At 43.2% G+C, this 17,952-nt stretch overlaps 1 protein-coding gene across 3 annotated transcripts in view; it reads left to right on the plus strand.

Annotated features, from left to right (window-relative positions):
• Nucleotides 1-17,766, plus strand: part of LOC108631395 (uncharacterized) — a 52,269-nt gene extending 34,503 nt beyond the window's left edge. Inside the window, exons 1-11 of one of the 3 annotated variants that reach the window (XM_026818826.1) lie at nucleotides 6,816-6,901; nucleotides 6,961-7,006; nucleotides 7,094-7,258; nucleotides 9,788-10,007; nucleotides 12,732-12,815; nucleotides 13,726-13,859; nucleotides 14,333-14,469; nucleotides 14,812-14,966; nucleotides 15,416-15,666; nucleotides 15,749-15,935; nucleotides 16,012-17,766. In XM_026818826.1, the coding sequence (XP_026674627.1) occupies nucleotides 6,822-6,901; nucleotides 6,961-7,006; nucleotides 7,094-7,258; nucleotides 9,788-10,007; nucleotides 12,732-12,815; nucleotides 13,726-13,859; nucleotides 14,333-14,469; nucleotides 14,812-14,966; nucleotides 15,416-15,666; nucleotides 15,749-15,935; nucleotides 16,012-16,208 (1,656 nt within the window). In that variant the 5' untranslated portion in view covers nucleotides 6,816-6,821 and the 3' untranslated portion in view covers nucleotides 16,209-17,766. Of the gene's footprint in view, nucleotides 1-6,815; nucleotides 6,902-6,960; nucleotides 7,007-7,093; nucleotides 7,259-9,787; nucleotides 10,008-12,731; nucleotides 12,816-13,725; nucleotides 13,860-14,332; nucleotides 14,470-14,811; nucleotides 14,967-15,415; nucleotides 15,667-15,748; nucleotides 15,936-16,011 lie in introns of those variants that run through there. The other 2 variants (XM_018035251.2, XM_026818827.1) reach the window with 2 other exon arrangements.
• The last annotated feature ends 186 nt before the right edge of the window (nucleotides 17,767-17,952 follow it).

Here is a 17,952-nt window from a genome sequence, read left to right on the forward strand (position 1 = left end):
AGAAAATTCGAGTTCAGTCTGGTATTAATAAACGGCGCGGAACCGCGGATAAGAGTAAAATCGAGTTCCAACAAGACGCTCTGATAAACATTCATTCGCCAAGATCGATACGATAACGATAGTTTACATCGCGGAAGATTAACCCGCGAAATTATTCCTATTTACGTCCCGGAGAAATTATGAAATTCGCGCCTGTATAATTTATCCACGCTTCGATGAACGCTCCGCTCTCGCCCTCTCGCGAACCGGGTCAGGATCATTTCACAGATACCAACGATGAGATCGTCTCGATCTCTGCTAGATATTTCTCTACGTTTTAAACTCGAGGAATTCATGGCTACCATCTGGAGTTCCACGCTCGACTTTAAACTTAATTGTAAGCTGTTGAAGTTCGCTCCTTAAATTACTCCAGTCTAAGGATCTCCTTAACTTGGTAAGCTGAGAAAAATAAATATGTTTAATTAGTACTTCTAGCTAATAATAATTCAATATCTTACTTTATGGATCTGTAAAATTTATTTAACACATAAAGAATACGTAATCTAACATTAATGATTTAATATGGTTTTCTATAATACACCGCAGTACTTGAATGAGCTCCAACTTACCACTTTCGTTACCACAGCAAATTCCAAATATCCACTACCAGTTAGTGTATCTGGAAGAAAATAGGGTCCTATTACAATTTGAACAAACTTTGGAGCCGATTTTCACGAAAACGAAGCTCCGGATGAAAGATTGTTATACCAAAATATTTTCTTCTTTTTTAACGTAGAATCATCTCCTGCCCGGTTGTACTACGATTTCCGGCCGACGTTATATCTTCCGTGGATTAATTTTTAATATTTTTCCAGCTCGGGTTACACGGGTTCTTACTCCCTCGACTTGTGCCACTCTCACGCTACTTCCCCGTGTCTCCGGAGGCGATCGAAGCTTAATTGCGTTCGCATGCAAATCCTTTGGCGAAAGACGCGCGAGAGGGAGACGGAGGAAGTGGGAATTCGCGTGGACGAATATGGTGCAGGGAGAGAGTCCGGGCGCGCGATTATCGTGATTCATGCGTGCCGGGACCGCTTAATGAAGACTACGCGATACTATCCGCAACGAGCGCGTGTTTAATTAAACGGAAGAGGAGCTCCGGTTTGTGTAACTAGAATTTTTCACGATTTTCCATAAAAACCGTAATGGAGGCGGAAAGACGATGAGCGCTGCGGTGATTCACCGCGGGAAAGGTTCGAACCTCGTGGAAAGCTGGAGACTGGTCAGATCTAACCCGGAGATAGATATCGCGCGATAAATCGATCCCCGTCGACAGGATGTTCGAGGCGTTATTGACGATTTAGTGAGTCGTTAGCCGGATCGTACAGGTGCGGCGTAGGAAGCGGGTTTTTGATGGACACTCTGTGTGTACGGGCCGAGAGGGATAAGCGAAGCGAGGCCGGTGATTACCGATCCGCGACGTGTTATTGATAACTTAATGAATCGTTCCAACTTGGGATCCTGCAAGGATAAGGATACGCTGCACCTCGCCGCGCCGTGTGTATGCACGGAAAATGAGCATTCCATTAGTGCGTACTTCTATAAATTACGTATTGGTTACACGTACGAATCCTGGCGATCCTTTTTTCCGAGGCACACTCTTCTTAAGCTACTATTAATTCTTATTACCGATCGGTAATCTTTACAAAGATCCTATTAAAAGGGAGAGCATGAATGGAAAGATAATCCACGATACTGATTGGTGATCAAAAGGAGTATACGTTTAATACCAAACAGGATTATAACGTTCCTAAAAACCTGTTGTAAAACAGAACGTACACAGTTCTAATTCTTAGATTACACGATTAAGATTGTGAGATTATAAAATAATATGGAAAGGCAATATGTGTAGTATGAGAATAATGAATATGAACGCTTGAAAAATGTAGCCGGCTGCAAAGTAATTAATAATAAATTAATGAAAGAAGTTTTTACGTGCATATTGATAATTATCTATACGTAAAATAATAATTAAACAATTAATGACGAACATTCGTATGCATTAATACCTGCGATATACAGGGTGTTTGCGAAATCGTGGTACAACAAGCAAGGGGATGATTCCTCACATAAAATCTAGTCGAAAACAAGGAGTATAATATTTTCATATGGGGCGTCGCATTTCGGTCACTTTCAATGAAACAAAAGAATACTGACGCATTCCACATATGGCGTATGGTGTAAGAAATACTTGTCTGATGCGACCACCCACCGGTCAATCCCTCCAGGAACTACCATAACGTTTGGCTACCACTGTTATAATCCTGTTGAAGTTATCGATCCGTGGATCCAGGATACGTGAAGCCACGGGACACAAGCGAGGCATGATACCGCAACATTGAAGCATTTACTCGTTTTACATTACATCATTATACGTTAATGGCGAGCGATATGCCTAGCGAATTACGATCGTAGATTAATTAATACCGCTGGGCTACTGCGTATGCATCAAAGTGACCCCGATCGATAAGTTCACATCCTGAAATGTATTTTACGGTATCATTTATTAAAAGTAATAATAGACCGCGAATTTTATACATTTATAGGAAGATTAAATAAAAGAGTGTATGTAATGTGTAAAAATATATTAAAAGCTCTCATGCATGTCACGATGCTTAATTATAAAGAGATGTAGTCTAATAATAAAGAATTTTTGGCAAATATTGGGAGAGACGTTTATATATCGGCAAGATATTTTAAGTGAATTGTGTTCTCCATTCTAAGGACGTCACGTTTGCACATAGAAGTCCTTGACAACCCTTTTGTCCTGGATAGGAATCGTGAGGTACTCGATCGGTCCCTTTAGTCGCTGGTTAACCGCAGAATGTCTGCTGGCGAGCACGTACCTAATTTATAGGTAATTTTATGGGTATGCATTATAATGCGTGAACGCTGGGAAACATGGATTTATGATCTCCACTTGGGTTCACCGTTTTTTTCTTCAATGCAAGAAATTTATGATTGTTGGTCACTTTCGAAGATAAGTACAAAAACGATGAGTTATTTCTTTATAACTACGTAGCACCTTATTTCGTAACAAGTGCAGTTTTATTAGAATTATGAAGTTCTAATTCTCCGAACTCGTGTCAGAATTCTCATAGCCTACAGCAATACCTGTGGTAAAACAATCGAGATCGGGTGAGCTGCAGCTCCCTAATCAGACGAAACCGTGAATCACGGACGCCTGGAAGCTCGGAATTGATTAAGAACGGTAAATTAGCCATTAACCGAGGAAAACATCGTGAGACCGGCTTCCTGCTTGGGGCCAGCAATTAATGTCTGCTTTTTTTCACGGTCACCCATTGCCGATACAAGAAGTTATCTCGTTCCTTTGACGTGTTCTCGACTTGCACACCCCTAAGCGGAGAATGCAATAAAATCATATCTACCAAAACCTATCCTCTTTTCATAATTTTTCTTAATGTGCGAATTATAGCCTTAGTTTATTACCTGTGGAAATGGAATTTAAAATTTTAGGCTTTTGAAACTATCGAAGATTTGTTCAAATTACGAGAACCGTACATGTTTTCCTTTGATAGTTAATTAAGATTGTTTCACAAATCTAATCATTTGTGTTCTTATTTCAATTTATCTGGCTGTAGATTAAGCGACGAGGATAATTTCAAGTGGGAGATCGTGACTGTACTACAGACAGAATGCGCCGCATACTTTGACAATAAAGAAGCGGTAACTTGTTAACCGCTATTTTACGAGCTATAACATGATAAGTTTTCATTGTTCTCTTTCAAGACGGGAATGAAATTTTTAATTGCCGGGCTCTATCTTCTACAACAAACATTTACTGACTTACTAAAGTACCGAACTGATAATTGTTCTATCGAACGAATTTCATTTAAATACTTTGTTTGTAACACATTTATCGAAAAATGCAGTAAAACGTTGATTCACATGCCCAACACGTTCGGGACTGTTCGCGACCTCAGACTTCCCGGAGGCGAGCACGCTTTCTTCAACCCCTTTCTATATAGATCAAAGCGAGATAAAAGATGAAGACGACTGTACAAGCGACAAGTTTCTATTTTGCGGGCCATTTATCACCCCTTTCAGCGGAAACATCGTCACCCATTAGCACCGACACTCCGCTTGGCAATTTGTAACGCGGTGCTCGTGCAAGTCTCATAAATCGCGCGCGGACGTTTTGTCGCAGCGCTGCGTCGCGATCTGACTTTCAAATGCGTAACTGTACGGTCAGCCGCGGGTGGTACGCAAGCGGAACGGAGGAGGTTTGAATTTCAGACCGGGCGCGTTTCTCACAGGGACGCGGAATCGCTCGCGGCGATGATCGTGAGCGAATCGTGCCGGGGCGCTGCAACTGCACTGCGAAGCGGCCGCGAATCGCGCCAATTATGCTCCCATCCTCGCGACGCAGATCCGCGACCGCTTAAGTACAAAGATTTTCCGACATGCCCGCGGCGACTGAAAATATCCCGAGCTACCTGACGCCGGAATAACGGAATTGAAAGACGATCGTCTTCCAGTTCAACCTCTCTTCCTCCTCCACCGACATTTCTTTTCTTTTCTTTTCTTTTACCACAGCTTCATTTTACCTTGTAATTTCTGGGAAAGAAGAAATTGCTGGCTGAACTTGATAGGTTTCATTATATTCAGAGATTTTCATACTTCCAATAACGTTACGCCAGATTCCGTGACTGTTTGAACCTTTCAGATGGTTGTTGATCTTGCACTGTCTAATTATATACTGAACTAAATTAAGAAAACGGTTGTTGAAATGCATTCAAGTCGAAGCTCATAGTACTTGAAGCTATGTACATGAAATACTCGACCTTCTTTCATTTTTAATGAATTTTTCGGGCACTTTATATAACACTTTTTAATTAGATGTCTGGATCAAGTACTTGGAAACGTATTTATTTCTGCTACCAAATATAATCCCTAGATATCCGGCAACTCGAGACTCGAGTAAGATTAATCACTCACCCTTTCCCCTCGTACGGGAGATCCTCCTCAGCAATTAATGTTAAGTTGGAACAACTTGAACGTCGATCGATGATCGATGTTAAAACTCGCGTAGAAGTCGAAACGATTAAACGTGTATCGCACGCGAATCGTACGCCCACGTTCGCGTGTAACACCGCGCAAGTGATTAACGGCCGCCGTCTAGGATCCTCGTGCAATGTACTTTACTCTCGTACTCGGTCGTCCCACGCCTAACACCTTCCGCTCTATTTCGCTCCGCGCCGCCAGCGAGCGAATGATAATTACGAGGCGAACAGGATGATCCGTTCGCGTAAACGCAAACAAGTAAAAACCGTACGAAATGTCTTAACGAGACTTCGAGTCCTGGCTTTTACCGCGTTTACTTCCTGAACACTCTCGCGTTGACGCGTTTCTTGCGGTACTACATCATCCCCTGAACACGGTGTGTTTGCGAGCTCTTGACGCTTCCTGGTGAGCACAGATTACGTTTCTTCGAGGGATCCTTTTAGTTTAAGCGTACATTCGGAATAGCTACATATCCGGTCAAATAGCACAAAATCTAGCCTGTGTAATTTTCTACCAAATCGAGGCTATTTCTCAAAAGCCTGTATCAAGAAATGGGAAAAACATGAAACGTGCTTTTACAGTTTAAGGTATAATGATAAATATTAGGTAGTTTTTATTCAGCATAATTGACGAACCGATCTTGGTCTGGATTTTGGCAAATAGGGCAAGAGGAACTTCTATTGTGTACAGAATTAAAAAGTTCACGCCGAGCTATGCTCTCGCAATTAGCAAACCAGAAAGAACTGCTCTTACCTGTCATTAAGAGGAGTCAACGTTCAGGTGCGTTTATCTGAATAACAGAAATCACGCAACTACCGACCGTTTCATTACCACCGGTATAATAAGTATTTATTCAAGGTGAACGTGTAGTTGCCGGCGAATTACGGATTGAACGTATTAAAACGAGAATCGATTTTCCGGAGCGGCTTTTTCTAATTAATTTAGAACGGATCGCGGTTAATGTTCTTTACGATGTGCTATTCTACAAATTTTTATTCGACGCTTCCTTCCAGCGTAACGAAGTGAAAAAATTGTTAGATCGTTCCCAACTTCGAGAGATTCTCCACAATCCTAACACATTTCTACGGTCACTGGACCATTAAAACTAAGTCACGCTTTTCGCTAAGCAATCTCCGAGGTGTACAAACTACAGGGTTAAAGCCGGCGGGATCAATGTCAAAGAAAGAGACCCGTTATATCAGATCGCTAGAAAGGAAGTCGATGAAGTGCGACCGACGCCGCGATAGAAGAAGTAGGGGTAGCCGATCACGAAGAAGCCAAGAGAAGGAGGAAGTTCGCTGAGCAAAAAACGGGGAACGAATTCATCGGTTCGCTGTATGAGAACCGGCGAGCTGACGTGGATCACAACGCGTTACCTTCATCTCCTACCTACTCGGGATCATCTCGCTGCTCATCTCGCCGGCGTCTTTATCATGACATGACTCATCCTGTCTGTGTTCCTGGTTCTTCAAGTACTATGGGAACTGCGAGCATTTCGAACCGAAAACGAGAAGGTGAAGCGCGTTTCGTATGCGAGGCATGCAGCCTCTGCTGACGCATTGACGAGGATTCTCTCGATCCCGCGCGGCGATTAGGCCAAGTCACGCGTGGCAATGATCCGATTATGGTTTCCCGCGATTTCTATCCGCCCGTTGTCCTTCGTTATTATCGCGAATCCGCGTCTACCCGCGGCGAACGGACGTGCGCGTTCCCAAGACCGCGCGCGGCGTTCTCAGACCGCGCGAATTTTCTTCACGATGTTCAGGGAAATGTTAAATATCTTTCATATCAAAAAATCGAATACGTGTAAAGAGAATTTTGAAAACATTCAGAAATTGTAATAACAATAATCGAGGGTGTGAATGAAATAACGAACATCTTTCTCTTCTGTTCCAGATATGCAACCGTGTGGTTGTTGATGGTAGCAACGCATCATTGCCATGTAAGTTCTGACAGACACGACTCCTGGATAATTTTTTTCATACGATTCCGTCCGATTCGAAATTCAATATATAAATAATTTTCAAAGGCAACGAGTCAGAATGGAGAGGAGGACGCAAATGGAGAGGACTCGGTGCTGGATGAAACGACCGAGGACTATTGGGCCGGAAGCGGATCCGGCCCCGATGAGAGTGACTCGATTCATAACGAGACCAGAGAAGCGTTAACTCACGAAGCTAGCGACCACGATGCCGTGAGTATCCGTTGCTCGACTTGAACTGCAAACCCCATTACGCGTGTCAATATGGCCAAGACTTCCCTGTAGGTTAATCATCTTCTAATAAGCTGAATTACTGTTGCGAACATCTGTTGCGTGATTTATCTTCGCTCTGCCAGAAGGGATTTGTTTAGGTAGCGAAAGACTTTTTCCTGTTTTGGGTAGCGAACGGGAAAGCTGTTCTTTAAGCGAATCCTATGTATTTTCTGCATGATCGATTATTTAGAAGATTGACGCGTGTCTGCCAGTCGTTCGTTCATGGCTACACTCGATGAACAGTTACGCAGAAACCGCTTATTATTTTTCGTTTCGCGCGCGAAATAACCAGCCCTCAACGGAGAGGAGATAAGTGATCCCAAGAATCCGTACACAGTACATTTTCAGCTCTTTTTCTTGATGGATAATCGGCAGACTCTTGCTTGGCATACCTGCTGAACTGAATACCAACGCAACAATGTAACAAATCGCAAAAGAAGAGACCGTAAAGTAAACCCAAGAAGCGGATATTTTGGAATCTAGTTCAGCCACAACCGATTTCTTATCGCTAGCAACAAAGATTTCGGTTCCGACGGAATTCACGAAAGACGCTAAACGATCGGATGATGTAGTTTTGATTGGGAAACAAGTGTAGGTCAGGGTCAAGCTAGCGTTCATGTTTAAGTTAAGAGAGATAAGTGCATTCACCTAGCTCTGACCGATCGTAGCTCGACTAATGGCTTTCGACACTCTAACCGCGCGACCGTTAATCATCGCATGAATGCTCGTATCGCGATGAGACTCAGGAAACCATAAGCAACAGGCCATGGAAGATGCTGATCTTGTCTCAAAAGGAGCATACCGTCCGCAGACGTCGCATCGTATGACGCGTGCTAGATTTGAAATTAATTATGCAGATGGATGAGAAAAGTCTTTCCTCATTTTATTTATTTGAAATATCAAAACATAGAAATTGGAGAATTGCAGACACAGAGGCCACAGATATGAGTTTCAGATAGCAAGCGATGCACCTTCTAAGTGAAATTCAAAAGTGCAAATTTATTTCTTTAGAAACTGTTCATTTTATCTGTACTCTTTTCATGAGTTTAGGTTTTCAATAAGCATTCCTCGAAACCTCTCAAGTCAGTTTCCTCCAGCCCTTCGCGAAACCGAGACATAAGATACGAAACGATCGAGTAACCACCCTAGTAGACCATAAACGTCGCTCGAGTTGCGGAAATGCCAGAAAAGTGGAATCCGTGAAAAGCAATAATTCCAGATGTTCGCGAGTGGAAAAGGAGGCGGAGGAGAAATGCCACGTGTCAGATGTTCACACGAGCGAACAACACGTCTGAGAAGAATCCGAGGTGGAATTCGAAATCCGTCGCTTTGTACGTAAAAGCTGCGGTAACAGGCAGAGGAATGGGCGGAAACGGGGGCAAGAAAGAGGCGAAGAAGAGCGTGTAACGACACGATTGTTTCCACTGGCACCGGCATATGGAGGCTGTTTGCTGGCTTTTTGCGCGGTCCGCCGTTTACCACCAACCACGTGTCTCCTCTTACCTGATCCAGCTGAGCGAGGATATCTGAGACCGTCGCGTAGCTACACGCTGAGATAGTGTAAAGGAAGATGCAGTGCTTTTTTACTCCGACGCTGTTTTGTAGGTATTAATCTTGAAGCACTGGCGGCTGATAAGAGAGGGTTATTCTGTACAACTTCTTACAGTTCTGTGTTTTATTGGAGTTCGACTGTGATATATTTTTTTACTAGTGACAGAATAAATGTGTACGTCAAAGACTAATTCTAGTTAAGTCATCTCTGATGCTTGTAACTATAAGGATTTTTAGATATCAAGAATTGTGCATATTATATTCAAATAAAAAGTATACGAAATCAAGGTGAATTATTAACACCAGAATTGCCAAGCTAACAAAATTCTCCTTTTGAAATCTCTATTGTCGGACACTGACGCACGTTCTCAGTTCCATAAAGTACGTGCAATGAAAAAGAAGGAAGATTCCTCGCGATCGTTGAATAAGTGGAAGCCACAGGTTGCGCGACAAGCGAAACCGAGTATTATCCGAACGAGTGTGCATCCCAATCGTACACGATTCGAGACGCTCACACTGGCATTGGGGCGTTAGTCACGCGCCGCGATGTTCTTTTCCTTCTCGCCTCGTCATTTTCCCTTTTCCTTTGCAACCGCTCGTTTCCGCGCAGAGAATTGCGGCTACAGTCACGGTGTGCGTAAAAGAGACATTAAACTTTTCTCTCTCTCTCTACGATTCCAACGTTTATTGTGGAAAATATGTTTTATTTCCTCTTTGAAACTTCACTATCTTTTGTAAGCAACAGTTGCAAGCAAAAATACAAGTTGATTCTCCTGTCATTTTTACGTTACAACGAGAAAAAATGAATTTATGCATGAAAAAGCAAAATCACTTTAGAAGTAACAAAAAAGTAATAAAAAGCAGTCCGCAGTTCTATAGCACTTTTTCGATTAAAAATTGTATCGATTTTTAACGAAGGTGGTGTACGTCGGTGAGGGGGCGGCATACGTACCGGTACCATCGTTAAAAGGGCGACCGTTGAGCCCAAATCTGCAAGCCCTCCAGACGCTACAGGGTTTACAAGGAATTGCTGGAGGCGGCGGAACAGGAGTGGTTGGAGATGACGACTGGAAAAGACAGCCGGAGTCGTGGGACCGTGAACATAGGAGATACAGGCCCAATACTACACGAGTACAACGTAAGTACGAATTCTAAGTACATCAATATTACGTTTTTCATTTATACAGATATTTTTGAAATTTCTATATCATCAAGATCTACATATATCACATTCCTATCGAACTAAACACTAGAACGGATGAACTCCATCGGAACAGCAATCTATCTTGTTTTGTTGTCTGAGACCGTTATCACACACGTATTCATATCCGCTATCTGTTATTGCCATTTCTGTCTAAGTCCAAAGGGAGACGCCGCCGCTGACTAAAGCCAGGAAGTATTTGATCAATTGATCCATCAGGAGTTCTCTAGATTCAGAACGCGATGTTGAATGGCTACCGTTAGAGTGGACGCAATTAAAACGGTGTCGGAAAGTCGTACGGCACTCCCGACACCAAAAGATCGTGCACAGCATTCGTATCTCTTTCGATCAACTGCGAATCGTTATTATCCGCGTCCGTATCGATCGAGGACCCCTATGGATCGTATCTCGAGAAAGTGGTGACCCGTGGCGGCCGCAATTCGTGAAATTGCGCGTTTCAGTTGTTTTTCCCCAATGGACCGAGCCTCGAGGCGTGTCGTACGAGGCGTTACCCGCTTGTTCGTCTCCTTTATAATTCCAGAGATTTACGCTACACAGGTTCACGAGGTCTGGCCGCGCACGAGAAACCCGGACAGTAATTGCACGCAGGTTAACGCGTTGTTCGCGAGAAGGGGGGGAGAGAGGGTGGCTTAATTAAGAGGTGCATGATTACGAATCGTTAAAAGATCGATGCGTTTCCGAAATGGACGCGCGAGCATGAGGATGCTTACCGATGATGGATACGCGAGCTCTCCAGAGACCGAATGAAGTCGTAAAGGGCCTCACCGCGGGATTCGCGGCGGCCACCCGCGGTATCGTCAATTACGCGAAAGAAGACCCATTAGCTTTAATGCATCCTCTTGTGCACGCTTGAGACTACTCAGACTCCAACTTTGCTCGTTGCTTATCCTATCTCTTCATCATCGTGTCTGTTGGACACTACTTTGCAGTTTCCTTCTTTTCTCATTGCGTTTCTCTGCAAAATATACCCCCATTAAAGTAAACTCGTGTTTTTGAAAGTAAAAGTTTATTGTAAAGGCGACCCGGAAACGAGACTTCGCGATAAATAATTTTCGAGATGACTTGGCGCCTTCGCGATATAATTGCTGGAAGGAAGAGTGATGATCGAGCTAGATACGCAGAACCATGATTGAGCTCTAACGACTGCAAGTCGTCGCTTTTTAAGCGACGTTCTTCGTCGTTTCATCCGCAATTTAGAACCGCGAAAGTTAGGACGTAACGATAGTTAAATGAAGCTGTCTGATTTGAGTAAACTTAAAATCGTGTAATTCCTCCGTTTTACTTCCGCAAAAGCACGTTAGTTTCCTTTTCTTACTTGCAATTTCAGCAAAATGGTGGTACTTAGAGATAAACGTCTTACATGTTAGTAAAACACAGTATGTGTTTGGCGCATATGGAAACGTCGTACGATAATGTGATTAGACATAATTTATATTTCAACAAAATCTATAAGAAAGACATTGTACTTTTATTAGAAGGTATTGCGATATGATTCAGCACGGTGTTAAGTGATAAATTAATCAAAAGTTCACCTTCGTAATTTTAAAAATATGAGCTGATCGTAATTAATTTCGCGAGCTGATTGTAAACGTCTGTCTTAACATACTTTTACGGCAGCGGATCTTGAGGGATGTTAATTCACATTTTTGTGTTTCATTCAATGGACAAAATGTAATCGCAAATTACGCGATAATTACGTCATAGATTCTTTATGTACAACAGATGCTTACAGCAAGGTAGAGTTAACTGCACGGGTAGAAAAGTGATGGACGAAATCGCAAGTGAATTACGTTCGTCTCGCCACCGAAATACAACTCCTCCTCGCTCTAACTCCTACTCACTAGCGCGAGTATCGGTGTTACGCAACCGGTTCCATTGTTTACTCACGGAACGTTTTGCCGGCCGATGAACACAAAGTACGCATCCGCAATTCTAATAAGCGTGCGTGCATACCGTTCGAAAACGCGTGCACCGACGCGACGCGACGCGGTAGCACGCGCGCCCACGCCGCGAGAAAGACGAGGAGGGAACGAACGCGGCGAGAAACGTTCTCCCCGTATAGAAAAGGTTGTATCATCGAGGCTTACCTCGAGTGTGACTATCGGCAGCCTCCATCTAACGCCGTACATCTTCCACACTCCCGCTGGATTACGTTGTTTTACGATGGAAACGGCTTCTTACTACGAAGAGCGCCTATGAGGGGCCTCTTCGCCGCTCCGCGCAGCGACGGTTCACTTTCACTCGTCATCGGCGACCGGTTTTCCGCTGCTTTCCGCCCACCGGATGGCCCCCGATTTTCCGACCGCCGACATTTCAACACCGCAGTTTCGGCATTGTGGCCACCATCCCGCGAAGTTGGTCGCCTCGTTAAGTTCGTTTATCGGTCGGTCTGAATCGCGAAAACCCTTGAAGACTTTTATAGGTCGTACACCCGGCGAAAACTGCCGCGTGGTGGGGAAGTTTCCGAGTCGGAAGTTTTAGGGTAGACAGCGTTTTATGCGTGGCTCGATTAGAGCTAACTTGTAAGTCAATGTAAAGATGACGTACTATCGAATAATATTGTCCACAATGTGATTTTAGTTGTTAATATTAAAATACAGAATATACAGAAAAACAGTATATATGAATTAAAATTTGTAGACATCGAGGCGGAGTGCCAGGACGACTACATGAAGATCAGGATCGGCTTCAACGGTTCGTTCGCCGGGCTGCTTTACTCGGCTGGTAAGTAGCCTTTGAGAAATTAACATCGCGACGGGAATCGCGGACGTGCTCGCAGAGCATCCGCATGAAAAGGATCATGCTATCACGTCCGTACCGTACGACCTCACCGGCTCGCCTTGTTCGCAATCATCATCTCCGCGGACACAACGCTCGAACCACCGCGATGCTGACGAGCTAATGGCAGTACATTATCATCAAACGATCTCGCGGACGTTCGCCGTTAACAGAGAACCACAAAGGGGAAAAAGAGAGAGGAAGAGAATTTTCCTTTTGCCAAGGCGAACTCCCCTCGGACCAGCGTGGTCGAACCGCCTCGCTTCCGTTATTTTGAAAGAAACATACCGTGTTGCGCTCCTCCTCCGCAGGATACACGCGATGCACCTGCAAATAGCACGTCCTTGTTGACCATCGTCGTGCTTCCAAACTATTCTATGCGTGTTCCTCCTCAGAGTTCAATGTGAATGAACGATCGTCTGCTTGCTTATTAAATCTGATCGCTAGTCTTCGAGTTGCTGACTCAATTCTCATCTACCAGTTTTAAGAATAAAATTTATTAGATCGATGCATATGAAACATAGCTTAATTTCCCAAGTTTGAATTTTTTAATTTATCATTTATTATTTCATGCTACAAATGAAAGTGAAATAGCTTTAGATTACATTGACAAGATGCATTGCAAAATTATTTACTAAATTATTGCACGAAAAACATGAACTACATCTGCTATGTATATTGAAAACATTTCGTATGCGCCAACCAAACACTTTTTATTATTTACAATGTTATTTATGATTGAATGAATTCTTAAAATTGATGCAATTTATAATTGTCACTAAAGTATGATATTCTATCGAGCGCGAGGAATTTGGAGAACGTCTTGAAAGTCGTTGACAATCAATTTCAATTGCAGGGTACTCTTACGATCCGGACTGCATGTACGTGAATGGGACGGGCCGCGATTATTACGAGTTCTACATCCAACTTAATCGTTGCGGCACCCTTGGTGAGAACACTCATCATCAAGACAGCCGAAAGAATCCTACGGTACGTAAGACAAGCTGTGTAACAGCAAACTCATCGGAATAGAAGCGCTGGCGTGGTTAAGATCGCAGCGTGACCACTTGCCTCTTTTGACAAGGAATAATAATGATCAACGTTCACGGAAAAATCGGCTAGCGATCGTTCAGCTCTTATTTCGCGATTCGTTTAACGATCGGCCGCGTCTCACAGCTCGATGTATTAATATACACGCGCGGTTAGAGACCCTTAGTAATAACGAATCATAAAGACAAGCCGATGCTAGTAATTCTGTTACGTAGCCCCGCTTATGATTTATTAAACGCGCCTGAATGCGAACTTGATTTATGCCGCCGCAAGACCGGGTACGCGCTCAACACGTGTCAAGATTAATCCAAATCTGTGGACGGAATATGATACATTTTTGTCTCGAACGTCGCTTTGATTCAATGGTATTTTTTTAGCACTTACTCGATGCTCGATTTCTTGTTGTGCTACAGAAAAACTTGATGTGGAACACGGTCACGGTGCAGTACAATCCGTTGATCGAAGAGGAGTTCGACGAACATTTCAAAGTTACCTGCGAGTACGGATACGACTTCTGGAAGACCGTCACTTTTCCATTCCTCGATGTCGAGTAAGTTACTAGAAATTTTTCTACTACTCTCGACAGGATGTTTTCAATATGTACAAATGTAATACAGAAATAATCAATATGAAGTATTTGATTTTATTACGGAAACCCGGAAGAAAACCCCGCATCGCGTTGTGTTACTAGTACCATTCGACGAATCACTTCTCGTAGATATCCTTATGAATCCAGTTGTAGATCAAACATATAAAAAGATGTTTTAAAGTAGTTATTAATAAATGTGCGAGAGCGGTTGAACCTGTCGCGTAATTTTCTATCGTCGTCCCAGTGCCGGTTAACGGGAAGTCGTTTCTAACAGAAGCCTCTAATGCGGATATCTTCTTCCAGAGTCGCGACGGGAAATCCCGTAGTGTTCACCCTGCAGCCACCGGAGTGCTACATGGAAATCAGATACGGTTACGGGACCACTGGAACTAGAGTGGCTGGACCAGTTCGCGTTGGCGATCCCCTGACTCTCATTATCTACATGCGCAGCAAATACGGTACAGCCGCACGCATTTTCGCTTTACGCTGCTCGTTACTCTTTACCTATGTATGTATATGCGTCCATTACGTTCGCCCGGAGGCCTAATCGCGTGGCGCTACATCTGCCGGGTGTTATTCGATGGGATAACGGGATACAAAGAGAGAGCTTCGGTTTCTCAAAACAAAAACCTTTCCCCATTCAACGACTTAACATTAGTTAATAGAGCTTTCGGTCTAACAATCAGGATCAATACGGAGTTCCCAATAGATCAAGGCCGAGGGCTTCTTATTAACATATAAAGAACTGATCAGTCAAAGCATAATACAACATCACTAGTGAAGTAAAAAGATCCTGGTACCCTTTTTCGAATGAGAGATTCAAAGCAACGATAATCACAAAACATGATTTTATCAAATCAGATATTTACACGAAACAAAAGTGACGAATTGGTTGTTTGTCTGACAGATGGTTTCGACATCGTTGTGAACGATTGCTACGCCCACAATGGTGGAAATAAGAGGATCCAACTGATCGATCAATACGGATGCCCGGTCGATGATAAATTGATCAGCAGATTCCGTGGATCCTGGTCGGAGAGCGGCCTCTTTGAGACCCAAGTGTTCGCCTACATGAAGACGTTCAGGTTCACCGGCTCGCCGGCTTTATACATTGAATGCGACGTGAGAATGTGCCACGGGAGATGTCCGGTAAGCGCAGTACGATCGATTTTTGATTACTATTCCCAACACGCTCAACGAGATCATGTATCTGTTGTTATACGATTCTATAATTGTACAGAGTCAACCGTGTCACTGGAGGAACGCCAAAAACGTGGCTAAACGTTCGTTGCCAGAAATCGGTGGCCCGTCAACAGCGGCGACCAGTCTTTCAGAAAACGTTAATCTCTTTCAATCGTTGCGCGTGCTGCAAGAGGGTGAGGCGGATACGGAATTCTTCCAGAATTCTACTACATCTGTCCGAAGCGGTAATTTCACTTGAAAATAACTGTATTTCATATACTCGTAATAATGGATTTATATTGATTTGGATTGTTTTTGCAGGTCTCAGTGAACCCACGAACGACCGAGTGTGCCTTAAATCATCGATTCTCAGTTCGATGATCGGGATCGGTTGCGGTTTCCTATGCTTAATGGCAGGAACAATATTGGCGATGTGCTCGCGAATGAGACGACAGGCCAGAGAGAAATTATTATCCGACAGTATAAGTTACATGACCCACAAGGGTAGAATCAACTAAACCGCGGCTCAGTTCGAATGTACAAGCGAGATTCTCCTTCCTCTTCTTCTTCTTCATACCGCTTCCGTCGGTACTGCCGCGTATCCGAGGAAGTCTTCGGAGGAACAGTCTTTGCTGATAATGCGAGGGGACGATCATGTCCGAGGACGGTAAACGGCCGAGCGCAATCTCGGCCGGTAAGCTCCAGTCGACGGTCAATAAGAAACGAAGGGGCAAGTTTAAAAAATGAACACGGATGTACTTAAAGAAAATGTATGTACATCTAAAGCGAAGCACACACATACTTAGATGAATAGTTAGAAAATTTAATTAGAAAAGTTGTAAAGGATTGTGATAAACACGGATTAGGCGTATACTTCTGTTTTGTTTTTCACAAATAGTAGATTCACCGTCGATGAAAGTTAGTCCGATAGATCGTTGACAATTACTGAATTTGCGCTTTCATTTCCTGTAAACGTTGTTCTTGATTATTTTCCTATCTTCGTTCAACGGCAAGTCGTTCTTCGCGAGTACACGCGAGTTGCCGCTCATCGATACGGAAGAGCGAAGGCGGAATTTAGAAGTCGAGGATTTTGCCACGGCCTCGTCGATCGTACGCGCGATCGGAACGAGTTTTGAATTCGAGCATCGCCGGATTATATTATATTTGACGAAACTGCTTTCGCTCACGCGAACGATATCATGCGAGGTTATCAATAAGTAATTAGATATAAAGGCGTAAATGCCGTTGCTGAGATTCAGTACTTTAAGCATGTATGTCTAATAAACATTACTCGCCATATTCAGGAACGCACAAATTATCTCGAGCTGCAGCTGCGTAAACAATTAATCACTGATGCGAAACGATTATTAGCCGATTTATAATTTACAACGCGAGCTATACTTCAATTTCACTTCCAGCTGCATCTTCGAGCAACGATTCAAAAACCGTAACGACTGATCCTGCTTTCACAGTTTCTGAATGTTCGCGAATAATGCATTATCGTATGATATTAAACAACGCTATGGAATAAACAATTACAATATCTAGTTAATACTTAATATGCATAACGATATACATATACGTAGCGTCCAAGTGTGTCTGGATTTCCTCTTATGTTCTTTTTCATACTACACTTTTTATATCATGTTTTAAAATTCTCGAGAGGCAGGAGCATCACGGAATTGCCACGAGCGTGAACGGTCAGCGAGGATTAAATAATATTTCACGAGATCACTCCGCGCGTGAATCAGGGGAAGAAAGAGAGCAAAAGCTAAAGAAGCTCGGCTCTCATCCTGAATAATTTGTTCCCAAATTTTCACGGAAGCCTCTTTCACGACGCGAAAATTATTTTCGCCACCGCGATGAAATATTAATTTCCCCTCCTGATCGTTTTCCAGAACCATTTTTGTACGTTCTCGTTTCCACGTATATCCGTCCACTACTTCTCTTTTTATAATCGTCAATTAGTAACAGGATTCACCTGCTCGATCGAATTACTTGTAAATATAGCATTGTACGATCCATAATATTTATAATTAAGCTCGAGTGTATCAAGGTTTCCAATAAACAATAGAAAGAAAATGATCGTTGAATATCTACCGACATTAGAACAACATTTTTAAGAAGTCAAATATTGATGACGCTATTCTTTATGCCCTGGAAACCGAGAAATTCACGTATCACAAGGGATCGCTAGCAGAGAATGCATCTCGAAGATTTTATTCGGTTTCCGTGTTTCTGGGAGCTATTCAACGGGGCCGA

The sequence above is a fragment of the Ceratina calcarata genome, unplaced genomic scaffold, assembly GCF_001652005.2.
Source record: "Ceratina calcarata isolate Rehan_Ccalc_2016 unplaced genomic scaffold, ASM165200v1 scaffold9, whole genome shotgun sequence".
In the NCBI taxonomy this organism is placed as follows: Eukaryota; Metazoa; Arthropoda; class Insecta; order Hymenoptera; family Apidae; genus Ceratina; species Ceratina calcarata.